At 37.7% G+C, this 20147-nt stretch overlaps 1 protein-coding gene across 7 annotated transcripts in view; it reads left to right on the forward strand.

Annotated features, from left to right (window-relative positions):
- Positions 1-281: 281 nt before the first annotated feature.
- The window catches only part of LOC114651939 (calcium uptake protein 3, mitochondrial-like), a 174207-nt gene continuing 154341 nt past the window's right edge, over positions 282-20147 (forward strand). For 2 of the 7 annotated variants that reach the window (XM_051928644.1, XM_051928647.1), the window contains exon 1: positions 282-682. In XM_051928644.1, the coding sequence (XP_051784604.1) occupies positions 377-682 (306 nt within the window). In that variant the 5' untranslated portion in view covers positions 282-376. The remainder of the gene's footprint in view (positions 683-20147) is intronic. The other 5 variants (XM_051928645.1, XM_051928648.1, XM_051928646.1 and 2 more) reach the window with 4 other exon arrangements.

Consider the following 20147-nt stretch of genomic DNA (forward strand, 5'->3'; position numbering starts at 1 on the left):
GAAATTAATTTCGGGAATCACTTTATGGAAATACCGGGTTCACGCATAGTTATCTGAAACGAGAGATTAGTACAAGTCTTTTTGAGGGTATTAGTGGGATATTATAGTTTACTTTAAGATACCGCCACTTAGAAAAGACGCCGTTTCAATAAGATGAATACTTCCACAAATAAAAGTCTGTGATACGGCTTGTTCATTATAATATCCAACAATCATATTTAAGACAACAAGAAAACACATTTTTCACTGTCTTGTGCTTCTGATAAGAATCTGCAGCAGGTGTTAGGTGGGAGGTAGAGGTATTGTCACGAGAGCGCCTGTATCTTGCGTTTAACATCTCGCGCGATCTTAGTGGCTAGCGGCGCTTCTCATTTTAATGCCCACAATCATGGCCGCTCTCCGCCGAGTGATTTTTACCTTTGGTAAATCGGTGAGGGATAATGTTGCAGCTGTTCGCGTCAGACATGTGTTTGGTGGAACAACAGAAAAGGGTGCGAGATCTGTGAAATCTGGAATTGCAGGAGTTTGTTTTGCTGCGGGTGGGGCCGCTGTCTGCTATTATTTTTATTCTAGTCAACATGACCCCTCTATGAGCAATTCCAAGCGGAATAAGGGATTCCCGTTGAGTGGCAATGACAGAAGTAGCCTGGTGCCGCTGCCTGCGGTTTCCGCAAAAGAAAAGGTAACGTGGCAGATTTTGAATGACTCATATATTCCTTCTTTCTTATTCTCTTGTTCTTAACCGTTAAATAAGTAACTGTCATAATATGTTTAAATGTACTATTTCTTGATGTTGGACGAGAAAGTAACGGAATACTGGTTGATACCCCACCCCCCTACCACCCCATCAAGCTCTAAGAGGTTATTTACAAAGGATGTTAAAGGTATTGAACATTTGAATAGAGGAGCAGCAAAGATTTTTTTTCCTTTGGTTTTACTTACTGCATAAACTTAGTTTGCAAAATTCGGAATAAGCTGCGATTTTCGGCCCGAAGTGTACTAGGGAAAAAAATGGTCATGCCTGTAACGTAACTTAATGATAAGTTAATGCGCTATTTAAACTCTCCGAGATCTGTAACTTGGGATAACTATAAGGTTTAACGCCGATTCTGCAATTAAAATATATACCCCATGCAGTAATTGTACAATATTAATCTGTATACTGTTATCAAGAATCTGTGTTAGTAGGTTTATATTATTTGGCTGTTGAATATATTATATTCCAGTCATTGTTGTCAATTTATTTGAACAAACTCGTTCTTTTATTGTTTTATTATTGTAATTACATTTTTTGCATTTTTGTGTGCGTTACTTGTGCATTATCCATGTGGGAAAAAAATCACAAAACGCTTGAATTCTGTCATTATTGAATAAATAGATCTGAAAAATTTATTGTTTATGCTTTTCATCCTTTATATTTTAATTTTCATTTGCAGCTATATTTAGTTTTGAAATGCTGGTGATGACGGCAAAATGCATTAAGTTTTAGATTCACCAAAGGGGACACACTATGAGAAACCAACAACTGTCAACTTGGAAGAGGGCCAGTTGGTTAAGTCCATTTCCTCTGTGCTTAAAATACTGCAAGAAGAAATCTGGATGGTTACTATGTAAACATTTGAGAGTAGAAGATCCTGGGAACCTAGCCTGTAAAATCAACAAAACAAGCACTTATTTTTATAATGCCTGGCTGGAATTTCATAAGCTGAGCAATGCTCAGTTTTATAGGTTTATTACTGCCACATGTGCAGAGCACAGTAAATGTGTAGCATGTTGTTTAGCACATGCAAGTAAACATTACCACTCTCTGGTGCAGTGATTAATTAGTGTAAGTATCTTACCTCAAACTCTCAGTCTTTGACATAAGTGTCTTACTAAAAAAATCACAAGTGCAAAAGATTAACACATTTTGGAAAGAGTTTCCAAATCAGATGCACTATTTAAGTTACTATATTGTAATGTGATTATAGAATTGTGACAATCTTGTATAATGGGATCCCTGGCAACCTCCCTTGCCTATTAAATTAGTTTTGTTGTAAAGTAATAATCTGCTTAAAGTGACTCTTTTATAGTCGCACAAAATGGAAACGGGCTTCTTAATTAAGTTGAAGAAAGTGTGTCAGAGAGGACAGCAAAAAAAAAAAAAATAACAGGTTTGAACATTTTGCTCAAACAATAATAACCATCTTAGGAAGTTTTTAGTGTAATGCCAAAGTCCATTATAATATTTTATTAAAAGCAGCTTATAGAAGTAAATTAAATATTGACAGTTAATTAAATATGGTACCAGTGCTGCTAGTTGCCTGCCCCTTAACCATACAGTACTGAGTAAATCTCAGTAACTGGAGGACAAGTGAAGTAAATTATGATTCCTAAACACAGGCCTTTGTAAAAATATTGTGTGCACTTATATTCTTATAGTTTGGTATGTCACAAAAAAAAAAAAAAGGAAAAGTAATACTGCCTTTATAATGCAGTGGTGTAGTATCACTGTCTAATTTTAAAGTGCCATGGAATTAAATTATAAATGTAAATACGATGTATTAGGCTCACATTTAGCTACAAGACCGTTACAAAGTGCAGCAGTCACAAGCAGTACAGGAACTGAAATACGTACTATGCTTGATATGGGACTGAATATTTTGCATTGTTAAGGTTAATTTTTCATATTTAAAAATTATAATGTTATCTTTTTGTTATGGGAATTCCATTTGTCCTTAAGTCATTCAGTAACTGCAGTTTTATATTAAATAATTTGTAAAAGGAGGTTTCATTATTTTGTTTTTCATTATGCACATAAACCATTTTCATGCAGACTTTTAGTTACGTTTGAAAAATATTTGCTGCTCTTATCCCAAGTCATGGCTTGTATGGAAGTCAACACCTGCCCAATCTCATGGCATTTCTTAAAGTGGTTAAGGTATCCTTTGGTGGCTTTGAATATTTTCTCCTATGCATTTATTGCATAACCAGACCATTATGCATAACTGCTTTTTGTCTGTCCTGCATATGCTGTGCCCAAATAACTTTGGTGCTCAGTTTTTTAGAATTATAAACGAGGGGGCTTTGCTCGCCAACTCCAGCGTGCACTACGCGCCAGCCACTTCACCTCAAAAGCCTGAACAGCAGCTGTCCCCGCTTCACTTGCCCACCCCCTCCCCTCCCGGGGTGCGCTACGTGCCAGCCACTTTGTGTGTCTGCTGCTTGCTTTGTGAAGGGGGAGGGGGCTGAACGCACACTAAGGAGATGCGGACAGATCAGCTGCTGGCTTGCTGCTGCCGAGCTGCGTGTTCTGCTTGTCGTGCTGTGCGTCGATCATTTAAAAGCCTATACAGCAGCTGCTCTTTTGTATCACTGCCTTGTCTTGCAGGACGTTTAAGTGTCTCTCGCGGGACGTCAAAGTGTCTTCCGAGAAGATAACGTCTCGGCCCAAGATTTTTTTATTATAATAGAGAAATGTGTTTTTCAGTAGATTCATTTAGATGTCTTCCTTATGTTGTATACAAAAATACAGAAGGATGAATCACTTCATGAATTTTGTTATACTGTAATGTGTTCTTTAATTTTTGAAAGTATGTTGTTGGTTGGACTTAAAAATACTTGTAATTATCATATCCATATCTATTCTAAAGAAAATTTAAATGAACCAAAAAGTAGTATTGTGTATTTCTGCAATGACGCATCCAATCTTTACATTCCCTAGTCTTGCATGTTAAGACAGAAATTTCAATAATCTCAACTATGTGTGCAGTGACTGATATCTTGTTGCACAACTGCTACACAAACTGTTTGAAGAGACTCTTCAATATTGTTAGGTTCATAATTCCAGAGTTGGAAGACTAAACTCTGGAAGCTAAATGCTTTTTTCGCAGGTAGTTTTAATTATACTTGGAATTTTAAAGAACATTGTATATTCAAATTGCAAAGTACTTTATTGAGTATTGACACGAGTACCATACAGTGAAAAAGATGAGTGATAATTGTTTTTCAGAACCAGATAATATAATGTTGATAAGCTAAACTTGCAATGGCTGGTGCTCTGTCTAGATATACCTGTTGGCACCCACATTGAATTGGGTTAAGCAGGTTTGAGAATCTTATGTTACTTTAATAATTCGGATTATTTACTGGCCACTTTGATTAATATGTAAGAAAATAATTCTAAAATTTTTCATCAAAATAATAATGAAAAAACCTCCTCAGCACCAGACAACCTTAACCCATTTATGCCTCGTGTTCCATTATTGAAACAACAGTCACGTTGGAGTAACATATCCATATTACTAAACGAGAATGGTAAACCGGATATGGACGCAGGGACCTGCCCGTGGACGCAAAAGACATAGTGCGCAAGTGCCACACAAAGCCCCCCCCCCAGAGTGAAACGGGAGAGACTACGCACATGCGCAGGCGCCACACAAAGCAGCCCCCCCCCCCGCACCAGAGCAAAATGGGAAAGACTACGAACCGTCAGAGTAGGAAACAAAGTAAAACATCATAAAGAGGTTAAAGAACAGGGACAAACACATGGAGAGCAGGTTACAGAACAAAGCCCCCCGTCACCAGAGTAAAACGAGAGAGACTATGAACTGTCTGACATGCCGCAAGCAGGATAAAGCGAGGTCAGAAATAAAACACAGAGTAGGAAACAAAGTAAAACTTTATAAAGGGATTAAAGAACGGGGACGAACACATGGAGAGCGGGTTACAGATGATGAAAACTGGAATGCAACAGCTTCAAAAAAACCTAGGCACGAAACACATGCATACCGAGATACAGAACATAAAGGCAGAAACAACGACATTTAAACGTCCACACCACACAGCTAACACAGCTTCGACACTGAGCCCGCGTGGACAGATCTAATGAACGTGGACGCCTACAACGCGCGTCTCAAACTGCGTAGGCAAAGCAGGCACGGATTCAACACGACACAGCTCGAGTGACCGAGATACAAACACGCGCCTGCCTGGATATAATTAATGAACGCAGGCGCCTACAACGTGCGTCTGAAATGCCGCAGACCAGGCAGGCACTTCTCCAAAAAGAAAGAGCTCGACTAAACGAGATACGAAGTGAAACGGGAAACACTACAGAGTCCACAGTGCTCCACAATGCACCGCATAATAGTTCGGAAAGAGCTTCGTAGTAAAAGTGGGGAGACCCAGAGTGACACGGGCGAACGCTCCGTATTAAACATACGTCATCCTCACACGTCCAAACTATACAGCATAGGTGAATCACATTACAGTGATGCATTATTAACAGTACGATAAACATCACAATATCGCAAACAAACGGAAATTATTACTCGAAAAAGGGAAAATATATTCACCACGGACCAGGTGTCATTGAAACAAAAGCAGAATAAAGCGAGATCAGAAATGAAAGACAGAGTAGAAAGCAATGTAAAACGTCATAAACAGGTTAAACGAGGGGGCCAAACACATGGACAGCAGGTTACAGATAATAAAGGCCGGAATTCAAAAGCTTCAAAAACAAAAGCTCGACTGACCGAGATACAAACTGAAACGGGAAACACTACGGGGTCCGCAGTAGTCCACAATGCACCGCATAATAGTACGGACGGAGCTCCGTATTAACAGTGGGGGGCTCCAGAGTGACACGGGCGAATGCTCCGTATTAAACGTGCGTCATCCTCACACGTGGCTGCCTGGCGGGCACGGGTTCAAAACGCCGGGGGTAGGCGAGCGAAGCCCCCTTGTGTTATGTATAATGTAAGAAGTGGATTTGCCTAGTGTTCCAATTTTGGAACGCCACATAACTCAACAATGGAATGTAATAAAATTTTTTTCTCTTCAAATTCTTGTTCCTTATATTTTTCTACGCAACATATGTGAATTTCATGCACAAACTCAAAAATTTCAACCTTCGGCATAAATGGGTTAAATTGAAAAAGGAAAATAAATGTATAATTTGGATGACTTTTATTTCCTTAAATATCCATCCATTCGTTATTTTCTAAACCTGCTTATACAGAGCAGAGTTTTATAGAAGTTGGAGTCTGTCCCAGCAAGCAGAGATGCAAGGCAGGGACAATCCCTGGACTTCGTGGAATACACACATACATATTAGGGGTCAATTTACATTCACCAGTCTACCTAACCCGCATATCTTTGGGCTATGGAAGGAAACTGGAGTATCCTGAGGAACCCCACATGGAGACCAGGAAAGCATGTAAACACTATACAGCAACACTACAATGGCATCACCATGCCACCATCTTCCTTAAATATATTGCATAATACAGAATTTCTTTAAAGTAATAACGAAAGGTGCTAGACTAAAATATAACTTACAGGCAGGTAGCTACATGTTTTCCCAAAACCCCAATTTTTTGTAATACAGTGCATCCGGAAAGTATTCACAGCGCATCACTTTTTCCACCTTTTGTTATGTTACAGCCTTATTCCAAAATGGATTAAATTCATTTTTTTCCTCAGAATTCTACACACAACACCCCATAATGACACAGTGAAAAAAGTTTACTTGAGGTTTTTGCAAATTTATTAAAAATAAAAAAATTGAGAAAGCACATGTACATAAGTATTCACAGCCTTTGCCGTGAAGCTCGAAATTGAGCTCAGGTGCATCCTGTTTCCCCTGATCATCCTTGAGATGTTTCTGCAGCTCAATTGGAATCCACCTGTGGTAAATTCAGTTGACTGGACATGATTTGAAAAGGCACACACCTGTCTATATAAGGTCCCACAGTTGACAGTTCATGTCAGAGCACAAACCAAGCATGTAGTCAAATGAATTGTCTTTTAGACCTTGGAGACAGGATTGTCTCGAGGCACATATCTGGGGAAGGTTACAGAAAAATTTCTGCTGCTTTGAAGGTCCCAGTGAGCACAGTGGCCTCCATCATCTGTAAGTGGAAGAAGTTCAAAACCACCAGGACTCTTCCTAGAGCTGGCCGGCCATCTAAACTGAGCAATTGGGGTAGAAGGGCCTTAGTCAGGGAAGAGACCAAGAACCCGATGGTCACACTGTCAGAGCTCCAGAGGTCCTCTGTGGAGAGAGGAGAACCTTCCAGAAGGACAACCATCTCTGCAGCAATCCACCAATCAGGCCTGTATGGTAGAGTGGCCAGATGGAAGCCACTCCTTAGTAAAAGGCACATGGCAGCCCACCTGGAGTTTGCCAAACGGCACCTGAAGCACTCTCAGACCATATGAGAGAAAATTCTCTGGTCTGATGAGACAAAGATTGAACTCTTTGGTGTGAATGCCAGGCGTCACGTTTGGAGGAAACCAGACACCATCCCTACAGTGAAGCATGGTGGTGGCAGCATCATGCTGTGGGGATGTTTTTCAGCGGCAGGAACTGGGAGACTAGTCAGGATAAAGGGAAAGACCTCAGACTGGGGTGACGGTTCATCTTTCAGCAGGACATCGACCCTAAGCACACAGCCAAGATATCAAAGGAGTGGCTTCAGGACAACTCTGTGAATGTCCTTGAGTGGCCCAGAATCTTGAATCTGATTGAACATCTCTGGAGAGATCTTAAAATGGCTGTGCACCGACGCTTCCCATCCAACCTGATGGAGCCTGAGAGGTGCTGCAAAGAGGAATGGGCGAAACTGGCCATGGATAGGTGTGCCAAGCTTTTGGCATCATATTCAACAAGACTTGAGGCTGTAATTGCTGCCAAATGTGCATCGACAAAGTATTGAGCAAAGGCTGTGAATACTTATGTACATGTGATTTCTCAGTTTTTTTATTTTTAATAAATTTGCAAAAACCTCAAGTAAACTTTTTTCACGTTGTCATTATGGAGTGTTGTGTGCAGAATTCTGAGGAAAAAATGAATTTAATCCATTTTGGAATAAGGCTGTAACATAACAAAAGGTGGAAAAAGTGATGCGCTGTGAATACTTTCTGGATGCACTGTATATTACAAATTATTTTTGAATTGTTTTATTGTGGATTTTCATGCTAGTCCCTGTTCAGCCATGTGGAGGAACATAGGTAACATTTATAATATCATACTTATTTTAATGTTTTTGTGAATGTATTTTATGAAAGCACCTTTTGCTGTCCATATGTAAAAATCAAGAACATGTTCAGCTGTCAAACAACTTTTTGCAGAGTTCTTTAATATGATGTATCTCAGTAAGATTTTTCTTTTTTTTTTTTGACTAGTTGTTTCCCTGGAGCATTTGGCATGTGTAACTTGACTGAAGTTGAACGGAAAGATACTTATTTGAGTAACTATAAAGCACAGGTGTTTCTGTGTAGTCAGAATAGATCTATAAATCAACAAGCATGGATGATTTAGCACTTGCATTGAAAACTGGAGTGTTGAAATAATTGAATTTAAATCACTGTTTGTTTGGTTTTGGGTTTTTCCTCTTTGTTAGTATTACTTTTATTCATCTCTTTTCTCATAAATGTTTTTAATGCTTTCACACATGTTGTATTACAATATTTAATGTCTTTTTGTACAGGTTTTACAAAGTCAGTAGTGCTGTTCAATATTTTTTTGCTCCAGGTGTTATCTTTGTTTTTCCTTCTCTCAAGGCAGGCCAATTTACACTTTGTGCCAGGGTGTTTTAAAATGGGACATTGTACTGTTAGTCTACATTTTTGGTGTTATTTATTACATTCATGCTTACTGCGTGAGAGCCAATAGTCATTAACCTTTTTGACTAATTTAAGAAAATCGCAACATATAATGTAATTTACTATGGTTCAAATTAACAGTCTTGGTGATTGCCAAAAATAAACTTTGTCACTTGAAATGCTAATCTTAGCTGTTTAAATCTTTTAAGTATTAGTCTGCTGTGCCTGTGTGTGTTTTTTTTTTTTCTTTTTTGCAAAACTTGAATATTGTTTGTAAATGTTCTTGTATGGATTTTATCGATTACTTTAGTATAGTATCATTTGCTGTAAATCCTCCACACTTAGTAAGCACAGATATAAGGGGCAGTAGCAGTTTACTCCAAAGACGTTGTTTCCTTGTTCCAGCAGCGTCTGGGTAGTATTTGCATCTACTTCCTGTTTTTTGTGAATATACTTTTGTTCCCCTTTCTTTATTCTACTTTTCATCTATGTTTCATGGGGATCATCGGAGTGGCAACATGCTGAGCTAAACATACACTGATCCTCAACATACCCCCCACCTCTTCTTATGGGAAATTCCCAGATACTTCCAACTAAGTTGTGTTAGTGTGTATCCTAACTATTTCATGAAACCGCATCAGTTGTCTCAATTAAATTTGGTAAAGTAGCATTTCCACCACTCTTAAGGTATTTTTGTATTGCTGAGCTCCATACCCTGTCTGGGAGAGTGGGCAAACCAGGCATGCACAGAAACCTATTTTCAGCTGCTTGTACTAAATATCTCAATCTTTTAGTTACTACCCTGAGCCCATAGCTGTAGGTGAGGATAGGGTTATAAATTGACAAGTGAATTGAAAACATTTATCTGAGAACTTATCTCCTACTTATCCACTCTGACCTACAAAACTGGCTCTTCTGCAGCAATCCATTAAGCATTCACAGGATCACTAGTCCTCAACTTAAAAACAGACCCTGAAGTACTTGGATTTCTTCATTTGGAGAAGCTCACTGTTTACCCATAGAGAAGAAGCCAATCATTTCTGGAAAAGGAATTTTAGCTGTCCAGATGATGTTGCTGATTTCTCAGTAGTTGTTACATTATACACAGCTGCAAGTGCAAATTGATCCAATGCATCTTGGAAATCAAGGACAAGAGAATATCATTATTTGTAAAAAAACAAAAATGAATTCTGTATTTTCCCATACTGGATGCTTTTCAAACCTTGGTCTAGGATTGATAATCGCACATGGGTGTGCACGAGAAGCCCACACAAGCAAACAAGGCAGACTGTTTATTCATGGTGTTGCATGCATTGTTGGCTATGCTGTCTGTGCATTGTAATGTTTTCACATAGTTTGAAATACAAAGTACACACCATTTGATTTGACATGTGTAGTGCTGAGCTCTGTACACACTGCTGTGGTAAAATAATGAGTTTTCAGCTTTGATTTAAATTTTGAAACCAATAGGTCCTCTCTAATTTATAAATACTGATCATTACAGACTTTGTGTATTCTATAGATAAAGGCTCTACTTTAGATGAAATAATCCTTGGAATTTTAAGTTAATTTCCAATATTTTTGGTTGGGTAGTCAGTGTCCTTTAAATTATATATCTTTGTCTGTAGAGTGGTTGATATCTGAATTTCTGTGAACGTATGCTTACTAGTAACAGAGGTTGTGAAATTGGAAACATTTTCAGGCTGTGAGAATATAGATAGATAGATACTTTATTAATCCCAAGAGGAAATTCACATACTCCAGCAGCAGCAGCATACTGATAAAAAACAATAAAGTAATGAGTAATGGCAAGTAGTACATATTTGAATTCATAAGTCCATTTTAGCATATCTTTATTCTAAAAAAAAAAAATCCTGGGAAGAGATGTGACTTTTTCATGTCCTGCGAAATGAGACTTTGTGCCAAGAGGTTAGAGATAATGAAAGTACTAAAATTCGAAAGTCTCAAAAAAATGATAGTAAACAAGCAGAAATTATTACACAGTGAAATAACAGAACAGCGAAAAGAGATTGAATATATTGTTCAGATTTAAACTTTAAGTCAAAGACTTGTAGATCGTCTAATTCGTGTTGCCATCAGGGAAAAGTAGTGTTTCTTCCCAATGAAGAGGCATATCCGCGAGAATTAAAATTAAAAGATTTTTTGTTTGGTGAAAGTGAAATCCAAATATGCGAGCGGCAGAGAGACGTGAAGTGACTTGTGCGTAGTGCAGGCCAGGGGGTGGCGAGCAAAGCAAGCAACAACAACAACAACATTTATTTATATAGCACATTTTCATACAAAAAGTAGCTCAAAGTGCTTTACATAATGAAGAGAAGAAAAATAAAAGACAAAATAAGAAATTAAAATAAGACAACATTAATTAACATAGAAAGGAGTAAGGTCCGATGGCCAGGGTGGACAGAAAAAACAAAAAAAAACTCCAGAAGGCTGGAGAAAAAAATAAAATCTGTAGGGGTTCCAGGCCACGAGACCGCCCAGTCCCCTTTGGGCATTCTACCTAACATAAATGAAATAGTCCTCTTGGTAGTTCGGGTTTTTCACGGAGTCACTTGATGCTGATGGTCATACAGACTTCTGGCTTTTAATCCATCCATCATTGTTGGAACATCATGGTGCTTTGGGTAGATGGTGGTGGCGCACGCCACCACCAACAGGACACCGGAAAAGGACACAGAAGAGAGAGTAGGGGTTAGTACAGATTTTGAATGAATAGTTATTATAATGAATTAGATATACAGAGTATCAGGATTAAATTACAGTGAAGTTATGAGAAGGCCATGTTAAAATAATGTGTTTTCAGTAGTTTTTTAAAGTGCTCCACTGTATTAGCCTGGCGAATTCCTACTGGCAGGCTATTCCAGATTTTAGGTGCATAACAGCAGAAGGCCGCCTCACCACTTCTTTTAAGTTTTGCTCTTGGAATTCTAAGGAGACACTCAGTTGAGGATCTGAGGTTACGATTTGGAATATAAGGTGTCAGACATTCTGAGGCGAGATTATTTAAAGCTTTATAAACCATAAGCAGAATTTTAAAGTCAATTCTGAATGATATAGGTAACCAGTGTAGTGACATCAAAACTGGAGAAATGTGTTCGGATTTTCTTTTCCTGGTAAGGATTCTAGCAGCTGCATTCTGCACTAGTTGCAAACGATTGATGTCTTTTTTGGGTAGTCCTGAGAGGAGTGCGTTACAGTAATCTAGCCGACTGAAAACAAACGCATGAACTAATTTCTCTGCATCTTTCGATGATATAAGAGGTCTAACTTTTGCTATGTTTCTTAGGTGAAAAAATGCTGTCCTAGTGATCTGATTAATATGCGATTTAAAATTCAGATTACAATCAACGGTTACCCCTAAGCTTTTTACCTCCGATTTGACTTTTAATCCTAATGCATCCAGTTTATTTCTAATAGCCTCATTGTATCCATTATTGCCAATCACTAAGATTTCGTTTTTTTCTTTATTTAATTTGAGAAAGTTACTATTCATCCATTCTGAGATACAAGTTAGACATTGTGTTAGCGAATCAAGAGATTTGGGGTCATCAGGTGCTATTGATAAATACAGCTGTGTGTCATCAGCATAGCTGTGGTAGCTCACGTTGTGCCCTGAGATAATCTGACCTAATGGAAGCATGTAGATTGAGAAGCGCAGTGGACCCAGGATAGAGCCTTGTGGAACACCATATAGAATATCATGTGTCTTTGAGTTATAATTACCACAACTAACAAAGAATTTTCTCCCTGCCAGGTAGGATTCAAACCAATTTAAGACACTGCCAGAGAGGCCCACCCATTGACTAAGGCGATTCTTAAGAATATTATGATCAATGGTGTCAAATGCGGCACTCAGATCTAAGAGGATGAGAACAGATAAATGGCCTCTGTCTGCATTTACCCGCAAGTCATTTACTACTTTAACGAGTGCAGTTTCTGTGCTGTGATTTGTTCTAAAACCTGACTGAAATTTATCAAGAATAGCATGTTTATTGAGGTGCTCATTTAACTGTATAATGACTGCCTTCTCTAGAATTTTACTTAAGAAAGGCAGGTTAGAGATGGGTCTATAATTTTCAAGAGCAGAGGGATCGAGATTATTTTTCTTAAGTAGGGGTTTAACTACTGCAGTCTTAAGACAGTCTGGGAAGACCCCCGTATCTAATGACGAATTTACTATGTCAAGAACATTATCACTAAGCACGCCCGATACTTCTTTGAAAAAATTTGTTGGTATTGGGTCAAGGGCACAGGTGGAGGGTTTTATTTGAGAAATTATTTTATGTAAATCAGGTAAATCTATCCTAGTGAAAGACTTTAATTTGTTTATTATGGGGTACTGGGGTTTAGGAGGATCCTTAGTATTGGGGAGATATACTATGTTATTTCTAATATCATTAATTTTTTGATTGAAAAATACAGCGATAGCCTCACAGGTTTTACTGGAAGTACTTAGGAGGCATTCCTTTGAGTTACCTGGGTTTAACAGACGATCAATTGTCGAAAATAAGACTCTGGGATTACTAGCATTGTTATTTATAAGCTTAGAATAATAGCAGCGCCTCTCAAGACGGACTGTGTTATTGTATTCTGTTATTTTAACTTTTAATATTTCATAGTCAATAGTTAGTTTAGTTTTCCTCCATTTACGCTCAGCTCTACGGCATGTTCTCTTTAAATCAGACACTCTTTGGGTCTTCCATGGTATAACAATGCTAGAAGATTTTTTAACTGTCTTTTCAGGTGCAACTAAGTCAACAGCAGCCCTCACTTTAGTATTAAATCTTTCCACCTTACTATTTACATTCTCCTCGCTATTATAGTTGGCACTATAAACGGACTGATTGGTTAGAATGTTTGAAAGTTTTAAAGCTGCTGATGAGTCAAAGAACCGTTTTTTAACAATATGCTTGTCATGAGTGTTTTCTATCATTATTTCTATATTAAAGAGTAGAAGAAAATGGTCTGATAGACCCGTATCAATGACCTGCTTTATATCAACTTTTAGTCCTTTAGTAATCACTAAGTCTAACGTATGACCTGCTTTATGTGTAGGCTGATTAACGAGCTGTCTCAAATCAAAAGAGTCCAGGAGGTTCATAAATTCTTTTACTTTCTGGTCACATTGATTATCTATATGAAAATTAAAGTCGGTGACTATTAAGAGTGTGTCATAGTTCGTAATTAAGATTGACATCAAGTCAGAGAATTCCTCAAAGAAAGACGCGTTGAATTTTGGAGGTCTATACACGGATAATACTAGAACGTGAGAATCTCCCTGAATAATAATGGCGAGATACTCGAAAGACTTGAATTTACCAAAACTGATATTTTTACATTTTAACCTACTTGAGTAAATGTTTGCTAGCCCTCCACCTCTCTTTCCTTGGCGATCAGCACGAGTAAAACTGTAATCCGGAGGCGCAGATTCGATTAAAACAGCTGCGCCATCTGAGCTAAGCCACGTTTCACTTAGTGCAATAAAATCTATTTTTTTATCACTAATAAGATCGTTGATAAAAAACGTCTTGTTAATTAAAGCTCTAACATTTAATAGAGCCATATTCAATGTTTCGGAGGAGCAGAGATGAATACTATGTGCGTTATTGATATATGGAACAGGAATTAAGTTATTTTTATTAGCGCCGCTCTGTGTGTATTTTTTGTTTAATCTATGATATGTTTTTATAGTTTTAATACATTGTTCATCTAAAGTAGTAACTTTAATTAAATTATTGGTGTTTATACCGTATTGCCTAGATTTTCTATGTGCATTAAGATTGGTTATTAACTGAATTAGCTGAAGCCCCCTAGTACTTTTTAAAAATGAATTTCAAGAGGGTGCAGTGACACATACTCTGCCACTTTTCAGCTGTTAACTCTAATAATTAGATTACCCTTGCGTTTCTGCTGTTTTAATATTTATTTTATAGCAGTAAAGAGAAAGCTGGCAACAATGATAGGTTAAAATATCAGTGTTAAGTCATTCAAAACTAGCCAGAACTCATTGGTGCTGTAAAATGTATTCCACTTAAATTTGAGGATCTACACCATACACTCAGGCAAGTTAAAAGTTGGTGCTGTTTAGCCAGTTTATTGCTGAAAGAACTACTGAATAATGAAAAGCATAAGACTTTATAATGAAATTGTTTGATCAAGAAGCACACTAGAGAATTAAGATATTCACATTGATTAAGGTGTTTGTCATATTTCAGATGGAAATCGGTACTTAACTTTTTGAATAAACACTCAGTAAATGGAATAGGAACATGTTACAATAAAGATCCTATAAACAATAATGAGTAAGATGTATGTTTTATTTAGCATTCTTTGTTATGGTGCTAAATTAGCATTAGACAAAATTTTGTTCCGTCAAATTCTGAGATGCAAAATACTGTCGTTATGAAATGTGTCCTTGAACCCTGTATTACTTGACATTACCATATAATTGAAATGAAACACAAAAACAAACAAAAATGCCTTATGTCGAAGGAAATTTTAAAATCTGAATAAAGAAATTAGACCCAACGTGTAGCATGACAAACTGACTGCGCTTAGGCAGAACCATTATTCATTTGATGTGAAGGTGCAAATTGCCAGCACATGCCACATGCCACCATCACTGTATGTAAAAGCAGGCAAGGACTGCAGGTAAAATTTTGCAAACACATTTAATTTAGTGAGTGCAATATTTAGATGATTACAGTGAATGACAGCATTGTTTAGTTAATGCACTACTTCATCCTCAAGTTTGTTTTCAAATCAAATGCTATTGAAACCGGCAAAGCAAAAATGATATACTCATTTGAGTAGCAAGCTGTAGTTACTGCAGCTCATGATATACTCATTTGAGTAGCAAGCTGTAGTTACTGCAGCTCTCAAAAGACACGAATGTGAGAACAAGTGCTCAAGGCAGTGGTAAACCTTTCACTTATACTGATTCTGTAATAGGGGTAGATTATAGCAAGGTGATCTTGCATTGCGCCCTCTAACAATCATCTAGCATGGTGGTGAGAGAAAATAGCCAAATTCCCAGAGCCTGTTAACTTCATGCGGAGTGTTGGCATTTTCTTTTTTCTTAAAATGAAATATAAGAATACAGTTTCTTCAGACAGGACCCATAGATAACAGGTTAATAACACATTCCAGAGATTACTTATTACCTTGCAACACATATTATATTACTGCAGTGCATTGTTTAACCAAGGAACCCAAAGCAGCAAGCTCCTACAACAACAGGGGCAAATATGTACCACATACCACAAGTGAAACAATTTGTAAGAGGAATGGTGCATGTATAGAGTCAAGTTCAATATCTCTCTATTAAAAAAAAAAAAAAAATCTTGGGAAATCTTGGGAGGGAGACAAGACGTGATCTTCTCGGAAGACAATTTGACATCCTGCGAGACAAGGCAGTGAGACAAAAGGACCGCTGCTGTACAGGTTTTTAAATGATCGATCCACAGTGCGACAAGCAGAACACGCACCTCAGCAGCAGCAGCACAAAGCCAGCAGCTGATCTATCCGCATCTCCTTAGCGAGTGTTCAGCTCCCTCCCTTCACAACGCGAGTGGGTGAGACGCGAAGTGGCAGGAGCATATCGTGCCTCCGGGGGATAGAGCGCGAAGCGATCGAGACATGAACATCTCGGCGAGACTCTTTGACGTCACGCGAGACTAGACATTACAACCTTAGGTGACTTTTTCACGTCACGCCCTACTTACAAACAATTTAAAACAAGTTCACGGAAATCTAACCTAGCAGTTGTTGGAATGCTTTAGGCAGACACACTTCATGTGCTTCCAGCTCTTAAAACAATGACAAGCAGAACACACAGCTCACCAGCAGCAGCAGCAAGCCAGCAGATGATCCGACCTCATCTCCTTAGCGTGCATTCAGGCCCCATATCCCCCCTAACAACTGGAATGGCAGAGACGCAAAGTGGCAAAAGGACAGCTGCTGTACAGGCTTTTAAATGATCGATGTGCAGCGTGACAAGCAGAGCACGTAGCTCGCCAGCAGCTGTTCTGACCGCATCTCCTTAGTGTGCGTTCAGCCCCTAACCCCAACCCCCTCATAACGCGAGCAGCATAATACGTCCTGTGAGAAAGAGATTTAACCATGCCCGGGGCCGTAAATAAAGGACAAATATTGTTTTCACAAAAGTTTTAAAGTAAAGTGAAAATAACACATATGTAACAATACCCATGAAAATAACAATCTCTTTAAATTGTATATCCCGTAAACCAAACCTGGGGGTGGGCGAGCAAAGCCCCCTAGTATTCAATAATAAAGTCAAATAAATAAGTAAACATATTTCTTTAGTGGGAAGACTGGCCACTACATATGGACAAATATCAGGTGGCAATTGCTTTATACCCGGTTTACATATTAGTGAGTAAAATCAATTATCAACAGTTAATAAAAATTTAAGACTACATATTTGGATTACCTCCTGTTTTCTGTCTTGCAAAATTTGTTCATATACAATATTAGCCAATTAGAAACGTCTTTGACTAATGTAATAAAATTCTTTTTGGTCAAATAAAGGCTTCCTATTAAGTGAAATGTGTGGTTAGTTTGCAAAGCACAGTTATTTTAATCCTCGGTAAAATAATAAGAGATACTTTTTCCCAACTGGGAGACTCTGTACAATTCCAGTATTGTTCACCATTAGTGTGGAGTTTGAAAATTCTTCTTCTGTGTCTATAGTTTGTTTTTTTTCTCCCCTGAGTAATCCAGTTTTCCCTACATATCCCAAAGATTTTTATATTAGCCTTGTGTAAATGACTGTTGGTGTGTGCTCAATGTTGCCCTTCAGTGGCCTGATGCCATGCTTAAGGTTGCTTCCTATCTTCTTGTACTCTATATGCAGTTAAGATATGGTTCCAAGGAGGCCATAGTTGGACTAATCAGATTTAAAAATGGATGGATTTTCATAGCTGAAATAGCAGGGTAATGCATATCAAGAACAATTCTTCGGGCACACATGGTGGAAAATAAATAGAAGGCTCTCTCTTTTTCCAGGGAGTCTTCAAACATCATGAACCTAAAATCTTATGTAACTCAAGGAGAAGTAAATGACAAAGTTTGTATTGAGCAATTTTAAAAAATCAAGAAAAATTCAAAGATTGTTTAAGTGTGTAAGGTACCTTTTTTTAAAAAAAAAACAAAACAAAACAAAAAAAAAAACCCCATAATTTTAACTTCCCACACATTCTGCTCCTACTAATACATTCTGCATGCTCTACAGGGTGTGTGACAGTGATGATATTCATGGAGATGCCAAGGTGGTATGACATTAATGAAACTGGAAAGCAATTAATATTAATATTAGGGACAAAAAAACAATTTAATATATAAAGCTGAATGTGTGTTTTCTGGTGTGCAAATCCACACCATTTAACATATTTTTACCAAATTTTGCACACATTCCCATTTGTACAGGGAAAGACCATAAGTCATGTTTTGTTCCAAAACATTCCCTGAGGGAATTATTTAGTGACCACACTTTATTCTACTCATGGCAGTGCTGGGTATCCCTGCTAGTTTAAAATGAACTAGGCACAGAATTTCATATTTTGCTGCCTCTCAAACCTTGCAGAAATATCTAGTTTCTTCAGTCTTCTTTTGTGACAGAATACTCTTGTTTAAGGACCTACCAAGGAGATGTGTGCATTAAGCAGTAGCAAATTAACTGATAATGCAGCCTCCAGCAGTGTGGCACATGTTAGACAGAAAGATCTTGACCCAATGTTTAGTCCAGTCTGATTGAGTGATCCAATGTACGCTCTTATCATTGTGTAATAAAAACATGATAAATTGTACTAAGAGTTTAGTGAACATGTCATTTTTAGGTTACTTGACTTTTAAATTAGAAAATTGATTTTGTTTACTTAATGGATATTATGCAGAGTGTACAAATCACAGAACCTTTCAGCAAATGCCAGCAAGTTTTTTTTTTCTTCCTCAAGTACTGAATTTCAGTAGATTTAAAAATGTATTTAACAAATTTCTTTTATCAATGCATTACAATTGATCAGGACATTTCTATTTTTTCAGTAATAGGAAAACTTGAAGTATGCCGTAAGAATAGTACAGTCTTTTTTTTTTTCTCTTGAGTGGACGTGTCTTTGTGCACGACTACAATTAACGGCTTTTCTTCTGGGATAATCTCACAAGCACATAGATTAATTCTGTGAAGTAGCCTACTTTGTTTAGCAAATGAAGTTTCAAACAATTTCAAGCCACTCTTTGAATGAATTATTTTTTCCATTCCTGAAAACATGAAATAGCATTTTAGTCTTGGTTTTCAGTTTTTCCTTTTATTCATCTTTGTTTCTCACCTGCTAATTCAGATACATTTACTTATTTGTCTCCTACTGTTCTACTTTATTTCACTGATTTTCAAGTCACATTTATGCAGTAGCCTTGTTTGTCTTAATAATATGAAGTCGAATTCCTGTGTTTTTGAACTCCACTTCTTCTGTTACCTAGTACAGTGGTGGGCAAACTATGTCCTGGCCCACAGATTAATAACCACTGGAGTCTTTGTAGATTTTATTGAAAATCAAAAAGCAGCTTTCTGTACAAATGAATCAAACAAACCTCTCATACAATGTGTATGTTAGTAAAGGGTACACAACCATATAGACATAGACACTGCTAGATGGCTTTTACTCAACTCCATGATATTTTTTAAATTAGTTGACCTTTAGAGGGGTATAATTTATTTTCAGGGTTTCTTGCGTCTATCCATCCTTGTTGCTTCTGCTACTGATCTCAAATCCGACTAATTGAGCACAAAGTAGTAGTCTGGATGAATAATTTATTATTATGTTAATATGCTGATTTTGTATTTATAATGAAACTGGATCTCCACTCCATACAGATGATGATACAGGATGCACTGAAACTGGCACCTGAAGAGTTTACTGCATTAAGCTGAATTTACTGTCTTGTTCTTCGAATCATTCAGTGTCTTCCCTAGATATCTGTCATGGAAAATTATCCTACTGGGAAAGACCCTTTGGCAGACATTGACACTATTGTGATAGTGTTTTGTGGCATTGAAATATTAACTCTGTTCTCATACCAAGGGATGCACTATTAAGCCTGGTAAGGCACCATCAATCTTCATGTAGTGTTGACACCACACAGAATGGTTCTGTTGACTTTTTCCCTGTCCTGGTCACTTCACTAGTGTGAATTTGTAGGAGCCAGAATTAATTGGGCAAGATGCATTTTCCTCCAGTGTTTGTATATATTGCCTTGCCCAAGGTGGCTTACACATTGATGACATGTTACAGTTGTTTACATACTGAATATGAGTTTTTTATTTAAAGCAAAGGCAGATTCCTGACTTGCCAAGGTTTAACAGTGAGTCAGAGGTAGGGATTAAACTAGCAACATTGTGGTTTAAAGCCCAAGGTCTTAGGTACTCAGCTAAAATTAGGCACTCCTTACCTTATTCCAACTTTACCTTCCTGTTTCCACTTACAAGATTTGAGCCCAGTTGAATTAATTAAATAACAGGG

Source organism: Erpetoichthys calabaricus, chromosome 5, assembly GCF_900747795.2.
Source record: "Erpetoichthys calabaricus chromosome 5, fErpCal1.3, whole genome shotgun sequence".
In the NCBI taxonomy this organism is placed as follows: Eukaryota; Metazoa; Chordata; class Cladistia; order Polypteriformes; family Polypteridae; genus Erpetoichthys; species Erpetoichthys calabaricus.